The sequence below is a fragment of the Nematolebias whitei genome, chromosome 17, assembly GCF_014905685.2.
Source record: "Nematolebias whitei isolate Nwh7 chromosome 17, NemWhi1, whole genome shotgun sequence".
NCBI lineage: Eukaryota > Metazoa > Chordata > Actinopteri > Cyprinodontiformes > Rivulidae > Nematolebias > Nematolebias whitei.
The window spans coordinates 23997165-24016270 of NC_056514.1; the positions used below are offsets into that span (position 1 = coordinate 23997165).

General features: G+C 41.2%; 1 protein-coding gene across 1 annotated transcript in view; it reads left to right on the forward strand.

The window, feature by feature from the left end:
* The window catches only part of LOC119423468 (alpha-1,6-mannosylglycoprotein 6-beta-N-acetylglucosaminyltransferase B-like), a 23280-nt gene extending 22326 nt beyond the window's left edge, over positions 1–954 (forward strand). The window contains exons 11-14 of the mRNA XM_037690866.1: positions 13–129; positions 205–279; positions 410–570; positions 771–954. Coding sequence (XP_037546794.1) covers positions 13–129; positions 205–279; positions 410–570; positions 771–954 — 537 coding nt within the window. The remainder of the gene's footprint in view (positions 1–12; positions 130–204; positions 280–409; positions 571–770) is intronic.
* The last annotated feature ends 18152 nt before the right edge of the window (positions 955–19106 follow it).

Below are 19106 nucleotides of genomic sequence, written 5' to 3' on the forward strand. Positions count from 1 at the left end.
TGTTGACATCAGATCACCTCACAGCACCCATATGCTGAGCAGTTCATTGGTAAACCATACGTGTGGACTGTGAATGTGACCAACAAGACAGATGTTCAGCAGGCTCTCAGGTCTATTTTAAGCACAGAGGTAACTGGGTTTACTGAACATGATGTGAGGAACTCCCAGTTACAGTAGCACTGGGTAAAAAGTGTGTTTTTGCAGGTGAAGCCTTTCACTCCTCAGGAGTTCACATGTGTGGGAATGTTGGAGCGGCTTCATGGTTACATCACTCACCAGGTACAGAAATGTGTACTACTATGGGTGCTGCCCTAGTATATAGTAAGTAAAGCGTGTAAATGTAAAAGGCTTTGTTCAAACTCTAATTTTCTACAACTGTCTCCTTTTTCCTGATCATAAATTGCTCAAGAACTTCTGCAGTAAATCTGTCCCGGCTTGGCCGCCAGAAAGTGCTCTGAGGGGGCACCTGGGTCCACTGGGTCAGTCCTGCGCGAGTGTGTGTCAGCGCTCCTCCCTGGTGTGTGAGCCTGCTCTCTTTCATCACCTGAACACACCTGCAGCATTTACTGGGTGAGAACTTGGACATTTTACTTCAAACAGTCATAAATTTGTAAAAGTCCTGATGTCGAGGTGCATGGGGAAGATGATTCAGTAGCTGAAAATCAGTAAATACAAATACAATGTGGTAGCTAAATACTTGGACATCTAAAAATAAATCTTGATTGTGTTGATAGGTGTCGTTAAACTTCTCACTTGTTCATGCTTCGCAGGCTTGGGCTGCAGTGCTCTGGCACGGTGCAGGAAGTCAACCATCTGTTTCCTTCCTACAACCCGTGGGGTCGTCACTGTGGCCTTCAGCAGGAGCCTCTGCTGTTCAGCTGTGCTGGCTCTGACCCTTCACATCGCAGGCTTTGTCCATGCCGAGCTCACCTGTCTGCACTGCTGCCAATATAACCAGACGTTTGTGAGCGAGACTGTGAAAGAACTCAGGAAAAAACAGCACCAAAGGGTCATTGTGATGCACTCCAGACAGGCAAATGAAGCCAGCAGTTCTTGTATTACTGCAGCTTTTGTACAGTATCTGATAAAGATGCACTTTAAGGGAAAAAATGAAAAGTTTTTAATTAAAATTACAAACTTTACAGCATGTTTCCTTCTTTTAGTGCACATACTAAGAGTATACTTTACTATTATGCTAAATAATTAGGCAATTATTCATTCACATTGGTTAGTGTTTCAGTATATTGCTAGTCTTGTAGTTTCTCAGAGCTTTGCTGGCTGTAGACATTAGGCTTGGCCTCAAAGGAGTCAGGATGACAGCCTAAGTGATGAAGCTCATTATCAGAGTGAATCATGGATAACCTTTGGATACCTCTGGGAGGTCATAGCCTCATGAACATGATTATATTGTCATATAAACCACCAGTTTCCAACCATCTATGACGTCAAAACAGTCCCTAAACTCTGGTTAAACCCATGCCCCCTGCATTCAAGGCAGAGCCTGACTGTTTGTCTTTCCGAAACACATTCACACTCAGCAACAAAACACCCCTAATCCTGTTTACTTAAGTTATTGAACTGGAAGTTACATAGTGAAATGATTCTGATCATAACAAATGACTTATTTTGCCCAAACCTTATGTGTTTGCACAAGTGTTGCCACATGACCTGCAGCCCTCTTAAAGAGAAAGTCTGGTCATTTTAAAGATATAGTCTTTCAAATGGTTTTGAATAGTTTGCATGTTATCAGTTGTGATATCCGTCACAGAATATAAAGAAAAGAGCAGAAGTTTTCTTTCAGGCTAGCCCAGGGTTGTGCAATCCTGGTCCTCAAGGGCCACTATCCTGCATGTTTCTCTGCTCCAACACACCTAAATTTGAATCAATGGGTGACACAGGCTTCTGCAGAACATGAAGAGGTAATTCAATCATTGAATCAGGTGTGTTGGAGTAAGTAAACAGAAAAAAACATGCAGGATAGTGGCCCTTCAGGAAGCAGGATTGGAACCCCTGGGCTGTGCTGAGGAGTTTTGTTTCAGCTTAATAAACAACTTTTTCCAAAAACGTCATACCTGTATAAAGAATTCTACATTAGCTAATATTAAACTTTTACACTATTGCACCACACGGTTTGTTTAGTTTGAGTCTGTTTCCTTAAATGAAAAACATCCATTTTACTATTCAGATGTATTTTTGTTGAGCAGTTTTCGCTGGGAGTTGAGTAAACAGACGTGCTTATCCAGTGGACCAATGCGTTCACAACCTCAGTACCAACGAAACGATATACATGTACACATGCAATCATAAAGGTCTCATGCAAGAGCGTATAGGTTTAATATAAATGAATGTGGCATTCTTTCACACCAGTATGACATTTTTGAAGAGTTGTTTCCAGGGGCGATTCTACAATCTGATCTTTAGGGGTGCTTAGCCCCCCAGTGCTGACAATGGTTATCGTCTTGAACAACATGGTGGCCAATGGCGTCAGAAGCATTCATAATGGGGTGGGGGGCACACTGGTGGGGGGGTCTGGGGGTCCTCCCCAGAATTTTTAAAAATCAAGTTGATGCCATTCACACTTGTTTGCCTCGTTTGTGATGGACTTGCAACCTGTCCAGGGTGTACCCCACCACTCGCACAGTGATGGTTGGACATGGGCACCAGACATCAAGGATTATTGATCATGGACCTTGATGTCTTGAACCACTTTGGCTGTGGCAGCTTGGGGGGAGTCGACGGGGCAAAGGACAGCCCACAGAAACCATCTTATCACCAGCTAAATGGTTGGTCCACTGTAGGAGTGTACTGCTTAGTGGGGAAAACAGTTTGTTCGTGACTCATCAGAGTGATGAAGCCCTTCGGACGGAGGGCAAAACATCTCTCAACAACAAAAAAAAAAGAAACTGTCCAGATGACCTGACTGAACATTGTTGAAATCAGAAACACCTAAAGGCCAGGCTACGGCCCACAGTCAGTGTCAGTGATGGGGTACTACACGTACACAGCACAGCTGCTGGTGAAGAAAGCTCCAAGAATGGCAACAAGCTGCTTTCTTTGACTTGTAAGAGATGTTTCTTTTGGAAACAACTCACTGATCAGTTGAGACTGGCAGGAAAAAGAGACGTTTTTTGCCTCATAGCACTTCATGTAACCAGAACATGTCATTCAGAGATTGGACTGCTCAGCACTGCACCACCATGATTGACTTGTTAATGGCTGTGAAATGGTCCATGAAAACAACATTTGTGATATCCTTCAGGTGAATTTGTTTATCTGTGTCAAATGTGAATTTTGCTTGAACAGCTGAATTGAACATAGTGTTTTCCTTGTTTTTATACTGTATCTAAAAGTGATTTGAAATAAAATTAGAAAATAGCTTTAAGCATTGAGGGACATTCAGACTGCAATTGTGGAAAATGGTGTATCACTTCTGGATGAGTCATTATAATTTAATATCAGTTACACATATTGTGCCAAATAAAAGCTGTCGTGTACTTCCCCAAGGTCTGATAGTAAAAGGTTCAAACCAAGGGTTGAAAAACAAACCCCAAAGATATGTGGAACAATTGTGGACAAAGGTTTTTGTGTTCAACGTGACTGCCTATTGACCTCACACTCAATGAACCTGTTTAGAATCACATATGTTTGTCAGAAACCCATCTGATGGTGATAAGCAGCATGCTATACTTTGAGACGTCAGTCATTTGATTCATGAAGATCATCCTGTTCACTTGGGGTTTGAGGGTATTGCTGCAAAACGATTCATGCCTTCAATTCTAACTCAAAGCCAATGATAATTAATTGATTTTAACTGAATTAATCATAAACTATCTTTAAACTGGTTTGGTCCTGCTTGTGTTTGTTACAGTACAGTGACATTATTGAGAGATTAGAAATTGTGTTTGAACGTTTTCAGTCAAAAACTGGCTTTATTGTTAAGATGACGTTGGCACTGGCTGCTCTAGAACAAACACCATCCATCCATCCATCCATCCATCCATCCGTCCATCCGTCCGTTCGTCCGTCCGTCCGTCCCTATCTATCTATCTATCTATCTATCTATCTATCTATCTATCTATCTATCTATCTATCTATCTATCTATCTATCTATCTATCTATCTATCTATCTATCATACTTTTCTCCAATAATAGGCGTTTCAGACTTCTATGCCAAGAATAATGAAGAATTGCAGAGTATGTGCAGTATTGCGTACTCTGTGCCGGTCCATTGTGGTGAACAGGGAGCGGAGCTGTAAGGCAAAGCTCTTTGTTTACCATTCGGTCTATGCTCCTACCCTCACCTATGGCCATAAACTCTGGGTAGTGACTGAAAGAACGAGACTGCGGATACAGCGCAGGTACTCTCCCTTAGAGCAAATTCAGTTATCTGGGAGAGACTCAGAGTAGAACCATTGAGACAGTTGAGGCGGTTCAGGCATTTGGTAAAGCATGCTCCCTGGGCATGTTTCTGGGGAGGTGCTTTAGGCATGTCCGACTTGGAGGAGACCCTGGGAAGACCCAGGACATGCTGGAGCACGCTCAAACTGCTGCCCCCGCGACCCGATTTCAGAACAAGTGGAAGATAATGGATGGATGGATTAATAAAAGAAATAATGAAATCTAGATGTGTTGACCTGAGATGGGAGTTACCTTACTCTAAAGGTTTTTCTTTTTCTCAGAGGTTATCATTTTAAACTAGAGGTGACAAACACAAAATAGAACAAGGTTCACATTTAGTCTGGAATAAACGCATATCTGAGGCCAACATGAATTTAGTCTGTTTAAGCAGAAGGATATTAACAGTCATAAATCACGTTTTCGTCTCACAGAAAGTTTGAGAAAAATGTTGTGAATTCCCAGACTTTTATTGCTATATTATGCTTGCATTACCATAAATCAACTTTTCCCAGTGGAATTCATGTGGTTCAGACTGTGTGACGCATCATTTTAGGATGAAAAGAATTACTCACTCCTCTTTTATTCAAACCACCGTTAATTCTCGTTACTTTTTTCCATGCCATCGTATTTTGTTGCTTCACTTGATTAAATGTTTACAATATAGAAGGTTTTCAGATTTAAAATAAAACTCTGAGTATGTTTTTGTACAGTATATATAAAAACTGAGTTCATAATCTTTTACATTCATATCACACAAAACAAAATAAAATAAATTGAAACAAAGCAGTTGTTTTGCACTCTTAAGATGCTAACCCAAAATCCCCAATCACAGCTGTATAGATATGTTTTTCTTGGTTTTGGTATAAAATAGGGTTCTATTAAAAACTGTTTTGAACAATTTATATCATAGTTTTATCAGGTACTGACTAGTTTTAAATTCAGAATAATCAAACTGACAGAGAGGACCCAACTTGGTTGAAAAGGTAAGTACAGTTTATTGTGAAATTAATATTTACACAGGGGAATCATCTGCAAGGAAAAGAAGGTCAGGTAAGGGGATCCATGGAACAAGCGTTTTCAGTAATTACTTTTTCCAGTTAGTCTTACAGAGCTTGGAGCATGGAGCAGCTTTGAAGAGGAGCGTGGAGCTTCCAGAGGAGTGGAGTACAGGTGAGTGATGGTAGGAGGTGGAAGGCGGAAACCAGAAGAACAGTTTCAGTGTCGACAGGTTGGATTGATCTTTGGCTGTTCCGAGGACTCAAGACGTAAGTGGTTCCAGACAGACTCAAGGAGACTCGAGGGAGGTGAGTATTTGCAGGTGGAAAAGCCAATGGAGCAGGTCGAAAGGCTTCGAGCAGGGCTAAGACCAAAGTTGAAATCTGGTGTCTTAAAGCAACTCCTCTCTAATAATTTCATATACACTCTGTTTTAAACATCTGCACCCTCAGTTTTACACAATATGCTTATTTGCATGAGACGTAATGGTTATTCACAAGTCTGTATAGCAGCAGCAGCTCCGGTGCAGCCTGGAGGAGATTCAGCAGGAATTTCACATTGTTTCTGCTGAAATGCAAAACTGACAGTGGTGCAAAAGTTTCCAAAACAGTGTACACCTAAACTAAATTGGCATAAATCGTGTTCTTCTGTTCCCTCTTCGGGGGTCGCCACAGTGAGTAATCCATCTTTATCTCATTTTGTCCACTGCATCCTCTGTCCTCACTCTCTCCCTGTCCTTTCCATTGACATCCATACGTCTCATCTGTTTTAAACGGTATATTTCCAAACTGAGGCCCTTCATGTCAACTACAAGTAAAGTATTAACTGTTCAAGACATTTCTACAGGAGCCAACTTTATTAGATCTGAATAATCCCTTTATGCATCTTTGGCAGCAATATTATAAGTTTTGAATGATCTCACAAGTTTGGCACATTTTGCAGAGTTTTCCTTGGCAGAAATATTCTGACTCAGCCACTTTGATCAGGAGGGTCAGAGTTCGATCGCTGACAGTTGGACAGTTCTACTGGAACCCACTCCCTCTGAGACATACCTAACTTGTACAGACTTCTTAAGGACACTTGTCTTAAAAGTAGACAAGAGTGTCAGCCTCACAGACAGAAACTGATTTTTTTTCACAAGTGAAGAGTCTGATAACTGAAGGCTCCCCCGCATAGTCTACTTTTAGAAACTCTAGGAACCACACGTAAACCTGCAGTCTGGAAGTGCTGTTTGGAATCCAAACATCTGAAAAAGTGTTCTCATTTTATATTTGGTGAATTAACAAAACACACATATCTTTGGTGTGGATTGTGACAAATAAAATTACTGTAATATCCAAATCAAACAATCTCTTGCATGTTTCTGTTTTAATACCTAGTTGACAAAATAAAATGTTCCTCTTTCATTCTTGATAGTTTTGCAATGTCTAATACAGTCCATAAGGAGGCAGTGTGGTCAAGCACGTGACAATGGGCACCATCACATCATTAAATGCAGCAACCTGCTCAGGACACAGAAAAGAGATGAGACCAAACATAATGCAGCAAAAGAAAAGAGAGTGCTGCCTTTAATCCAACACAGAGCAGCAGCAAGGGCTAGAAATATGACAATACACAGTCTCCTCTGCAGGAAACTCTCCATTTGTTCCACATGCAGAAGGAGGGAGGAGAAGCGAGGCTTAACCACCATAAGAAAGCAGCTCCTTTTTATTGAAACCTGTTATTGGCATGCCAAGATTACACTGAACAACAAACCTCCTCCCTGGATGCCAATAAAATGCAACAACAAACACTTGGCTTGCATACAAAACCGTTCGAAGCCACAGAGGTTGTCCTTAATGATACTTGGTAACTATTACAGACTATTAAACTAAATATATAGAAGAGGCAAATAACATGGGGGTGGGAGGGGGTGTAGCGGCACAGTATGAGAGCTGACTCATTGCTGGGCAAGCTTCAGGAGAAACACGCCAATTCTGTGAGCTGAGGAAGTTGGCTGGTTGGATGAAAACCACTTTAAGTTTATACCTGATGTGCATCTATCAGCAAAACCACAGGCCAGAGAGCTCCGCATGCTTGAACAGTTGGGGTGTGGAGGGGGTATGGACCAGGACCTGTTTTGTGTGTGTGACTTTCCATTAAATGTCTTGTTTCTGCGTTCATCTCACCTGAGTGACTCTGAGATGGATGTGATCCGGTTCAGCTCCCATGTGCGCCTGTGTGTCCATAAAGCTGCTAATCCCATTGTCTTTATGTATGTATGCAACTGGAAGCGTTCTGTAACCTCTTGGGGAGCAGCGAGGTCACCCGTGCAGACAGAAAACGGCAGGCTGTGGACAGTACGCTGCAGACAAAAGCAACAGAACAAACTGGAAGAAAAGCAGGATTCTTCATTCTTTTAACGTTGTTTAGGTGTTTCTTCAATTCTGCTGTCTTCTAGGCCTCTCCAGAAAGTTGTGAAGAAACACAGAGCTTCTGGCTACAACATGTAACTCATCCCTTAAGGAAAAAAAAAAAAGCTCATCTTTCATCCTACAACTCTGACTTACCGTCATTTTCTGGGTGCCTATAAGTGGGCTCTTATTGTTTCATAAATAACTCCTTTTGGGGTGAGATTTATTTTGAAGGGTGGCAATCGGGTGAGAATAAAATCCACCTTCATTGTCCTCATTGCTTCACAGGTTGAGCGTATGCTGCACGGTGTGGTGTTTAACTCTCTCACACAGACACATTAAAGATATTAAAGTGCATTTCTGCTTTTATTCAGAGTCAGAGAAGCAATGACTGAGCAGGAGGTAAAAATGTGTCATTTCCAGCTGTAATTATGGGGGGGGGTTCCACTAAAAGGGTTTGCTGCACCCCTGTTCTTGACCTTTTAATAAAATAATACAACAGTAACTGTTAATAGTTATTGGACAGAACCTCTCCAAAAATCACCAGTCTTTTTTATGATGAACAATCTTTAAAAGAAAAAAAGGAACATTCATATATTTTGAAGTCAGGTTCATTTATGAATTTATTTATTGCTCTCTTCGGGTCGAGGGTGAGGTTCTGCCTCAAGTGGAGGAGTTCAAGTGTCTTGGGGTTTTGTTCACGAGTGAGGGAAGAATGGAGCGTGAGATTGACAGATGGATTGGTGCAGCGTCTGCAGTATTGAGGCCTCTGTACCGGTCCGTTGTGGTGAAGAGGGAGCTGAGCTGTAAGGCAAAGCTCTCTGTTTACTGGTCGGTCTACGTTCCTACCCTCACCTATGGTCACGAGCTCTGGGTAGTGACTAAAAGAATGAGATCGCAGGAAGTTGAAATGTTTCCTCTGCAGGGTAGCTGGACTCTCCCTTAGAGAGAGGGTGAGAAGTTCAGTTTTCTGGGAGAGACTCGGAGTAGAACCGCTGCTCCTCTACATCAAGAGGGGCCAGTTGAGGTGGTTCAGGCATCTGGTATGCGTCTTGGGCACCTCCCTGGGGAGGTGCTTTGGGCATGTCCTACTGGGAGGAGACCCTGGGGGAAGACCCAGGACACGCTGGAGAGTCTCTCCAGCGTGTCCTGGGAACACCTTGGGGTCCCCCCAGAAGAGCTGGAAGAGGTGGCTGCGGAAAGTGATGTCTGGGCCTCCGTGCTCAAGCTGCTGCCCCCGCAACCAAATTTCGCACCAAGCGGAAGATAATAGATGGATGATGGGCTCATTTATGAACAATTAATGCCTTACCTGTTGTAGATAGCTTTTTCAATGACATCATTTTGAATAATTAAAGTTAATTTTGACTGGACTGATGAGCTAACGTCTTGTTTAAACAGGGCCGTCTATCAAAACAACTCAAAACTTAGAAACAAGAATGATGGTTTTGACTTTTCTTTGTATTTTTAAAACTTTTGAAAAAGTTTTTGGTCATATTAATGCAACAACAACAACAAAAAAAGAGGACATTTTGCTAAGCCACACAATTTTAAACACCACTGTGTGTACAGCTATGACTATATAATAATTAATGTGATACGCCTGGATAAAGATATCACGTTCTATTTTATTTCTGCTCAATTCCAAGAACATTTGGGTTTGAGCTAAAGTCAGTAATGATTTATTCAGATGGTGTGGAATGAAATATGAGTTTTAGTAGAAAAGAAACCAAGAAAATCAGACAAAACTTGGTCTGCTGCCCCGTCATGCATTAGTTGCACTGACGTTATTTAGTTTCAAACTGGCTTATCGCTCTGTGTGTGTGTGAAGGTTTGCAGCCATCAGTTCTCTCTATCTTCCACAGTCATCACTCAGTGGTCCATCACCTCTCTGCTTCTCCGGTTGTTTTCTTTCTGCCTTTTTGCTCCTTTTGTGCCCGCTTCTGAAGCTGATGAGTCAGGTGATAGCGACACTGCTTGCTGTATGCCAGTTACCACGGCGATGACAGCTGGTAGCCCAGGTGCAAAGGCAGCTGGGAAACTTGGAATGTGTGTGTGTGCGTGTGTTGACTCTGGTATCTGTGTGCATTCATGCCTCTGTATGACAGAGATGGGGGGGGGGGGGTGTTAGTGAGAACACAGGTGTGTTAGACGGAGGAAGCGTGGGACAGGGGTAAAAAAAGAAGAGGAGGAGGGGAATGAGCAGTGATGGTGCTGTAAGGTAGACGGGTAAAACAACCTCGAACACAACCTGGCAGTTCAACTCGGACGCGTTTGGATGTTTGTCAACCATAGCAGGAAACATGGTGAAGCTCAGATGACATCGTATTATAAACTGAAGCGAGACAAGTTCAAGTCTGGGAAGACAATGAGTGAAATCCAGACAATTGCTAGTCTGTTAATGGATCAAGTCCAGTTGAGTCATCACATCCAAGAACATTCCTCCTGCAGTGCACCTGTGATGCTCCAACTCCACTGCTCTTCAAACAGCCTCCTTTCTTTTCCTCTCTTTCACACCCTCCTTCTCTTCAGGGAACATTCCAGGATACTCCACCTTTGCCTCTTTACCTCCTCTCCCCCCTCCGGACTCTGACCGCCTCCCCCTCTGAGAGGCCACCGCGCCATCACTCACCACCTGGTGATTACTGGCACAAAGGGGGCCTTGGTGACCCCCGTCTGCGGCTGCTTGGCATGCACCGCCACTGGGGGAGAGAGAGTTGAGGAAAGTCCCCCAGAACTCGACCGATTCCAGGTCTCCATCGTCCCCTGCCTTACAGACGATGAAAACTCTGTCAGTGTGGATTACGACAGTGTGGTGTGTGTCGGCAGAAACCTCAACAACAATAAAAAGTTACCGCCGCACCTTTTTTTTTTTTTAGCCATCGCTCTTTCATCCTATTACTTTCCACTTAATACCAATTTTGGGATTCCCAAACCTTTTTATGTTGTTGTCACTTGGCCAAACTGAGCTTCAACCTCTTAACTGGCAGCTATTTAACCTCTTGAATGTCATTTTAATGATGAAAACAGGGCTTCTTCTTATTTCTCTTCTTCATGAATTTCTTAGGCAGTAAAGTTAATTTCCACAGGCGATTCACACAAATGTTCCTCTCCTTTTCATATCAAAAATAACAAATTTCCAGTGCCATATCAAGGTCAAAATTCAAGCCTGAAACTTAAAGACATACCACAATTACCGTACTTGCTGCCGTAAACGTTGCATCGCCGTATAAGTCGCATCAGTCCAAATATGTCTAATAAAGTGGAAAAAACATAAATACGCCACTTCGCCATATAAGTCACATCTATTATGCGTCACTGCTGAGAACCCGGAAAAGTGGGCCGGTGTTGTGCCAAAAATCGACTGGCTGCCAAATGGCAGTAGCGGGAGCATGCACTGGAGGACTTTAACAAGAATTTAACAAGAAAAACACAAAAGCAATTATTTGTTTGCTAGAAATTATAGCAAAGGCATGTCTCAGTTGAACTTTTTCTTAATGAATGCACTTTGACGGTCAAATCAGCTGCATTTCAAAACCCAATTCGCAGCTGCAGGAGCACGCAGAGGGAGGACTCACTGTGCATTTCTTCGTATTTTAACAAGATAAGTACCTAAAAACAATTATTTGTTTGCTCGACTTTATAGCAAAGTTAGTGTCAGTTTAACTTTTTCTTAAAAAAATGCACTTTAATGATCAAATCAGCTGCATTTCGCCTGGGCAGCGTGGCAAAATGCAGCTGATTTGATGTTTGCTCCAGGAGTTCCGGAGCGAGATTAAGGTGGCTTGGTATGGCAAGCCAAGTGTCTCATTAATAACCACTTTTACCTATTAATGAGACACTCGGCTTGCCATATTAGTCGAGTTTCTTCTAGTGGCTGAAAATGGTAGTGTTCAATATTTTCCATGTCATAATGTATGAAATCATCAGATCTCAGCTAAAAATTGGATTATAAATATTTGGAAAACAATGTAAATATGTCGTTTTGCTGTATAAGTCGCAGGCATGTTAATTTATGCAAAAAACTGTGACTTATACAGCAAAAATTACAGTAGCAGCAGATAGCTGTAGCGCTTTCATTGCAGCCTGGGCAACTTTAATCAGGAATACAGTATAATTTCTGCTTGAATATCTATAATGCAAGGCTAACAGTGATTTATAAATATAGCTTTTGCATGAACAGCTATAATATTGTTGATGTTTGAGGGGTTTTAAGACAACAAGCCAACTTGACCTGCTTGAACTATCTGTTTGCTCATCAGTCCAGTTAAAGGTAAACTTTGTTTCTCCAAACAAAGGACCATCTACAACAGGTGATATGTTAGTTGTTCATGACTACACTTTCCATTAAAGGTCTTGAAATGTCTTGATAATAAGTGATGCTGTGGAAACAGTGTGCAGAGCAGTGAGGGATTCTGGGATGGCATGGGAGCATTTGAATGGTGCTGGCACAGCAACTGTCTTTCTTTATGGTGAGGGGGAATATGAGCATCCAAACCAGAGGGTGCAGCTTCTAAAATTGATTTAATGCTGAAGTCAGACACCCCGTGGAAGGACATGTGTGTTTGTTTATGAGTGTGTGAGTATGACAGGAAGTGTAAGAGTGTGAATTCTGAGGAACAGAGAGCTACATCACAGAGTCGACATCTGGGTGACAACAATCACGACTGCTTTATGTCGACAAGTAGCGTCCCATGAAGAGACTGATAGTTGTTTTCTTTCTGTTCCATAATTAACTTCTCTGAACTTTGTTTTCAAGTTTTATTTCTATTGCGTTGTTATTAAATGTTAAACTGTCTTATCGGTTTTACAATTAATAAAGATCAGGCTGTTTCCGCTTCCTCAGTCCTCTGCCAACCAAACATTTGTGTGTGATTAAAGAGTCAGAATCAACCTTCTTTGGTCTTTCGCACATGCTTTAGTATACATGCATGTACAAATACACAAATATTTTGTGGTTATTTAGAATGGGATTCTCAGTTAGAACTTGCATCGGCTCATTTACCTGAATGATTTGATTTTTCCTTTATGTTATGTTTTTTCGCTCTCAGTGGAGTTAAACATATACATTTTTCCATGCCTTTACTCTCAGACCACCTTTCCCTTGATCTCTCCTTCCTTTCCTCAGTCTCTCCCCATTATTTTTATCCTCCCCCCTCCACCTCCCTCTTTGGCATCGGCAGCAGCATCTCTTTTAAGGCACATGTCAAGGGAACTGTCTGCTGCTTTCAAAGGCCTTTGTGTCCGGCCTTTCTTCCCCTTAATTTGGTTTCCCCAAAACACTTTCCCATAGCAGGGCTGTCTCGCCCTTTTTTCTCCCAGCACATACCCCTTTTCCTCTCAACTCTCACTCAGATTGTTCGAAATAGAATTTCACTTAAGACGCATTCTCCAAAACCTCATGCAACATACATGTTTAAATACGTGAAGACTACCAGGATGTGACTTGGACAAAATCCATTTATGTGCAATACATTCCAAGCATTCAGTCGAGACAAAGATAATTTGAATACAAATATTAGAATAATTAAATTTTAAACAGATTGCTTCACTTCATAGTACCAGTTTGTCTATTGACTTGCCTGCTGCCCTCTTCCCATGACTTCTGAGACTGCATAGGTTTCTCCAGAGAGCTTCTTGTCATGGCAACGCTCAACGTGTTCTTGTGCAAACAGACAGAGTAAGAGGGGACAAACAACGTTCCTATGTTATCATAAACTTCATATGCAGTCTATTGTTTTTGGGTTTTTATTATTTTGTTGCACAAAACAAATGCTCTGGAGAGGATGTGCTAAAAGGTTTTGCGAGCGGTAAAAAAAAAAATTGGCAGGAGACAGAAATTCTCTCGATGGGTGTAAATGACGGCATTTGTTCCTCGCATGCTTGTGCAACATCGCTGCATCCTCACCTCGGGCAGACACATGTGGTTTCAATCCATTGTGTGTGGACAGATGCTTTCACTCTTTCTGCATCTCTTCCTCCTGAAGAAATTCACATGTGACTTAATTCATTGTCTTTGCTCTCAACGTTTGACAGGAATCAGTTTTTGTTCCAGGATAAGCGCTTCTCAGACCTTTTTGTTCACATTGTTTCAACATTTTGCTGTTCCCCCCAACCTGTTTGCCTATTGGTGTTTCACAAACACACCAGAGATATCTATCAGCAAGTTTGCTTAGAAATCTTTGAAATATTTTCCACAACTGTCACTAGAAGATGTATGGCTTAGCTTTGATATCCCACGGCTTTGAGAGAGTCGTGTCATAAAAAAATACTTCCACTCTCTAGAGATCTAATATTTTGTTTGTCTTTCGTTGGTTGGTTGGTTGGCAGTCTTTGAGGAGTGCATGTTTGTGTGTGTGTATGTGTTTTCTTTTGGGGATACAAGGTAAAAAAAAAAAAAATCACAATCTTGTCTGCTTGGATGTCTTTTTCAAAGTTGGGTGAGCTCGACTGTTCAAAGATACAACAAAGTGATTGCGTTAAAAGCTTAACTTTTGGAAAGCGATGGTGCATAAGATGTTTTCCCAAAGGGTTTAGCCAATTTTGCAACCCTTAGATGGATGGATGAGTGGTATGAAGTGAGAGTGTTGCAGCCAGGGTTGGATCAAGTCCTCAGAATTACAAAAAAATGTAAAAGAGGCGTGCTTCATTGGAATAAATATGATGCAGAACATTTGCTTGTAATTGACTTCCCCTTTCTCAAATGGGCCCCACAGTCAGGCGTCGCCTCTAGTAACCCCAGGCAGCATCTCCACACCCCAGATTGGCGAATAGTACTTTCACTTCCCGACCTTCCACTGACTCATGGAGCCTTGTACCTTTCGCCTGACAAAAGAGGAGAGGTTGTTTTTTCTGTCTGAACTCAGCCAACCATCAAACCGCTCACAGCTGGGACCCAGAGCCATGACCTTGGGCTTAAAATGTTTGAAGAAACTTCCTCAGATTTGATTCCTCTTGAGTAACATCAGAGCGAGGTGACGGGTATACATGGGATGCAGAAACATGATGAAAGACTCCAGCTTCCACAATGGTTTTGAAAGTTTTGGTTCGGCAGACAATTTGAAAGGTGAGCACAAAAAACAAGAACCTGGGGCTGTTTTTAAAATCCTCGTCGAAGTGACATAGGCGGTTCAAGTAATTTCGGCATTTTCCGCAATCAGTTAACCTGATGTCACACAGCTCAGTGAAAGTAACCATTTATTTGGTTTCCAAATGAGACAGGCCACCACTTCAAAGAGATTGATTACCGCTGCCAAGCATGCGTGAAATCATGAGACATATTTTCAGCTACACCTAAATTATTCCAAGCGTTGTGTTCTGGAGGTTAGACCTTTCCCTCATGGCTGGAGAAAAGTCTACACATAATACCAACACTCACACACCTACCCACACTCACTGCTCAGACAGCAAGTCTGCTCATAACCTCGCCACCCCCACTATCCCATTTTTTTTTTCTTTGACTGTTTATTTAAGCAAAAGAGAATAGAGGAGAGAAGAGTCCGTGATCTGACAGTGTTTTGATGGCCGCAAGCTGGAAACAATTTGGAAGGGAGATGAATTTAATACAAATTCCTCCCCTTGCAGCCGTGTGTCCCAGTCGATCGAAGCAGTCCCGGCACACCTCCCCGAAAACTCAGACCTGAGGCCGCCACACCTCCCCCCTCAACCTTTCCTAATTTTTCACCCACAACTTCCAGTGTGCCTAGCTGTCAATCACGGCCGCCTGTCACTTTCCCCTCCCGTTCGACGCGTCTGTGTTTGTGTACATAAAAAAAGTGATCGTTGAGGAGTGAGATATCCGTGGAGTCAGTCATCTCATGATTAAATGTGGCACTCACTCTCTCAGAACGGTGTTTTGTCTCAGTAGACCTCATATAGATTGAGATCTGATCAAATGAGAGATCAAATTTAAACAAAAGACTGCACATCTGGAGTTAAAAGAAGACGTTGCTTGTGTTCGGTATTACTGATGTTAAGAGAGACAGCCTCATATCGTCTCAATCTGTGAGGCATTAAGTAATCATTTGTCTTCCCTTTGATCAAACAGGGTATTTGTGATGGAGATCAGGAGATGATCATACTTAGCAATCATTGTTCTGAAGCAGAGCAGCCTGCTCTAACTTCATCATCCAGTCCTCTTGTAAAGGGATACCCTTCACTTTTCTGCACCATTGGCAAGCATGATTGACCACAATTAGGCCAATTACAGCCCATTTTAATGACTGGGACAAATTGATGACAAAATTTATCAAATCAGCTGTCTTCTTTTTCACCATCTGACTCTGAGACGACTGAATGAACTGCGGCGGTAGTTATGAAGGGGGGAGATGATAGGACGAACTGTGGAAGTTTGGTGTAGGCTGGAACACCACCAACAGATATGCAGGTGTGTCTATGTCCTGACGCTTCTTTTTTCCCAGGAAAATGCTTTCAACCGGAGTTGGGTTACCACAAAGCAGCATAGACATCTGAGGGATGCAAGGAATGTACTTTCACCATCAAAGGGAACCATTTGGGCTTTTTATATCTGCAATTTAAAGGGAACAGTAAGAGCAAAGAGATGAAGTTATGAAATTGGTAAAACAGAAGGAGAGCTTGAATGAAGGTTGGATAAGGTGGAGCACCTGCTATAACTAGATATTCTGCCAAGACAAAACACAAGCAATGAATGAAACCTTATGTTATAAGACACAGACAGAACAGATGTTTTCATCTGATATTTTTATGGAGGAACATTACTGCATTGGTAAACAGAACTCAAGATTTTTCCAAAAAACAATAGAACACTTTAGTGTTCTTCTTCCACCTGTGTAATATCACTAATATTAGAAACATCTTATCTAAAATTATGCAGAAAAACTGTTTTATGCATTTGTCACATATAAACTGGACTATTGCAATGGTTTATTATCTGGGTGTCCAAATACTTATTTCAAAAGTATTCAGTTAATCCATAATGCTGCTGTCAGAGTTTTAACTGGAGTTAGTGGGAGAGATCATATCACTCCAGTTTTAGCCTCTCTCTAATGGCTCCCTGTCAAGTCCAGAATTGAATTCAAAATCTTACTTCTAACCTACGAAGGTCTCAACAGCCTAGCTCCATCTTATATTTGAGATCTTATAGTTCCATATTTTCCTAACAGAGCACTTCGTTCTCAGACTGTAGGTTTACTTGTGGTTCCTAGAGTTTCCAAAAGCAGAATGGGAGGAAGATTTTTTAGTTATCAGGCTCCTCTCTTGTGGAATCAACTCCCAGTTTCTGTCCATGAGGCTGACACATAGTCCAGTTTTAAGACTGGGCTTAAGACTTTCCTTTTTGATAAATCCTATAGTTAGGCTTGGCTTGTTATGCTGCCTTAAGCTTATAAACGAATGGGTAAAATTGAATAGTTTTTATTTGATACTATTTCTATCTTAACGTGATTCTTGACCTGCCATTGTGTATCTGCTCCTACCAAATCCAGCCGGTCGAAGCAGCCAAGCTTGTCCTGAGCCTGGTTCTGCTAAAGGTTTCTTCCTCATGAGGGAGTTTTTCCTTTCCACTATCGCCTTCATGCTTGCTTAAGATGAGAGCTCTGTGATGGAGTTAAACTCGAAGCAGTCTGCTCCTCAGATAAATAATGTTAAATTATTATTAAATTTATAAATGTTTCTGTTCAGTGCCCTGAGATGACTTCTGTTGTGACTTGGTGTTATATAACTGAACTGAATTGAACTGAATTGAATAGCGGCTCTTACAGAAACCAAATACCCTAAAAGCTCCACTGTTCATTTTGTATGGGTTACTGATCAAATATAGCTTAGACACAATAAGCATTAAAATAAATAATAAAATTTGTATAAATTTGAATGATTAGGTCCATTTAAGAAAAACGCACAAGTGCTCTAAAACAATCAAACAAAAAAAATCCAGTGTCAGATTACTTTTGAAAACTATGTATATTTAAATTTAAATACAGGGTGAAATTGTGAAACTAAACACTAACCTTAGTTTATATCTTAGATCATTATTGACTGTTTCTTTTTACACTTTATATTTTTGCTATTGTTGGATGTAACTGAGACCCTTTGTACACAATTTCGTTCCACCTCATGTACCACATGTGATGCAAATGACAATAAAGAACCTTGACCTAAATAGCTGAAACATAGAAGTCTACAATAAGCAGACTGCAGTATGTACAAGGTCTTATGGCATGTGTGCACTTTGTTTTTGAAAAGAGAAATGTTTATGCATGACATCACGAGTTCAGTTTCTAGACTGCAACCAAATGTGTCTCTTTTCCTTTTAACCTTTCAGGAAGAACTAGAGTGGCAATAAAATCTACAAAATCTTTCTGTGTGCCTAATGTTTCAGTGCTACCAGTTTAACACTAGGGCCTGCAACAAATATAAAAAAAACAATAGCAAATTCAAAGATAACACAACATAACCATTATTTTTTGTTATGCTATTATACTAAATGACAACACAGTTATGAATACAGTGTTGCAATTCTGTCAGTAAATTAAAAAAAAAACTGTGCAAATATTTTTAATAAGAATCTTTCAGTAGCTACATCTCTGCTTGCACATACTGCTCAGTCCACCAACACATTTAAAATACAAGATAAATGGTAAATGGACTGTACTTATAAAGCGTTTTCTATCTTCTCAAAGTGCTTTCCCCTACGACCTGTGCCCTCATTTACCCATTCATACAGCACTCTACCTTGTCTGTACAAAGATTAATCAATTAATCAAATTAATCAATTAATTATCACATTCATACACCAATGGGACACACATCAGAGGCAATGAGGGGTTCAGTGTCTTGCTCAGGGACACTTGGGCATGTGACTGCTGGTGGAATTGAACCCCTCAACCCTTGCATTGGAGATCACCTGCTCTAACCACTCAGCCACAGCCACCCCCAAATAATAATAAGATACAATAATCTAATTAGTCGATTAGATAGACTATAATAATCTAGCTAGACTAATAAAATAAAATAATTTTGCTCATTTGGAAAGTAAAATTCACCTTAAAATCTATTGCATTAAATTAAAACATTACTAGATGAGGAGTTGGTGAAGAAAGAGTGAACATTGATTTATTTTTCAGGCGATCATGTTGAATGGTTGCTGACCATCCATCCTGTAGGGATTCTATTTTTTTGCCTCTTTTAGTCGTTTGTTTTCAGCTCCTGAGCGGCGGGGACGAGTTGATTGTCCACAGCTGTCTCCACTCTGCTGACGAGAACACTCCAGTATTTAAAGCCTTTGGGATCATCTAGACTGCTGGAACATTGTCCCATTTTTGGTACTGTGTCCAGTCCTAG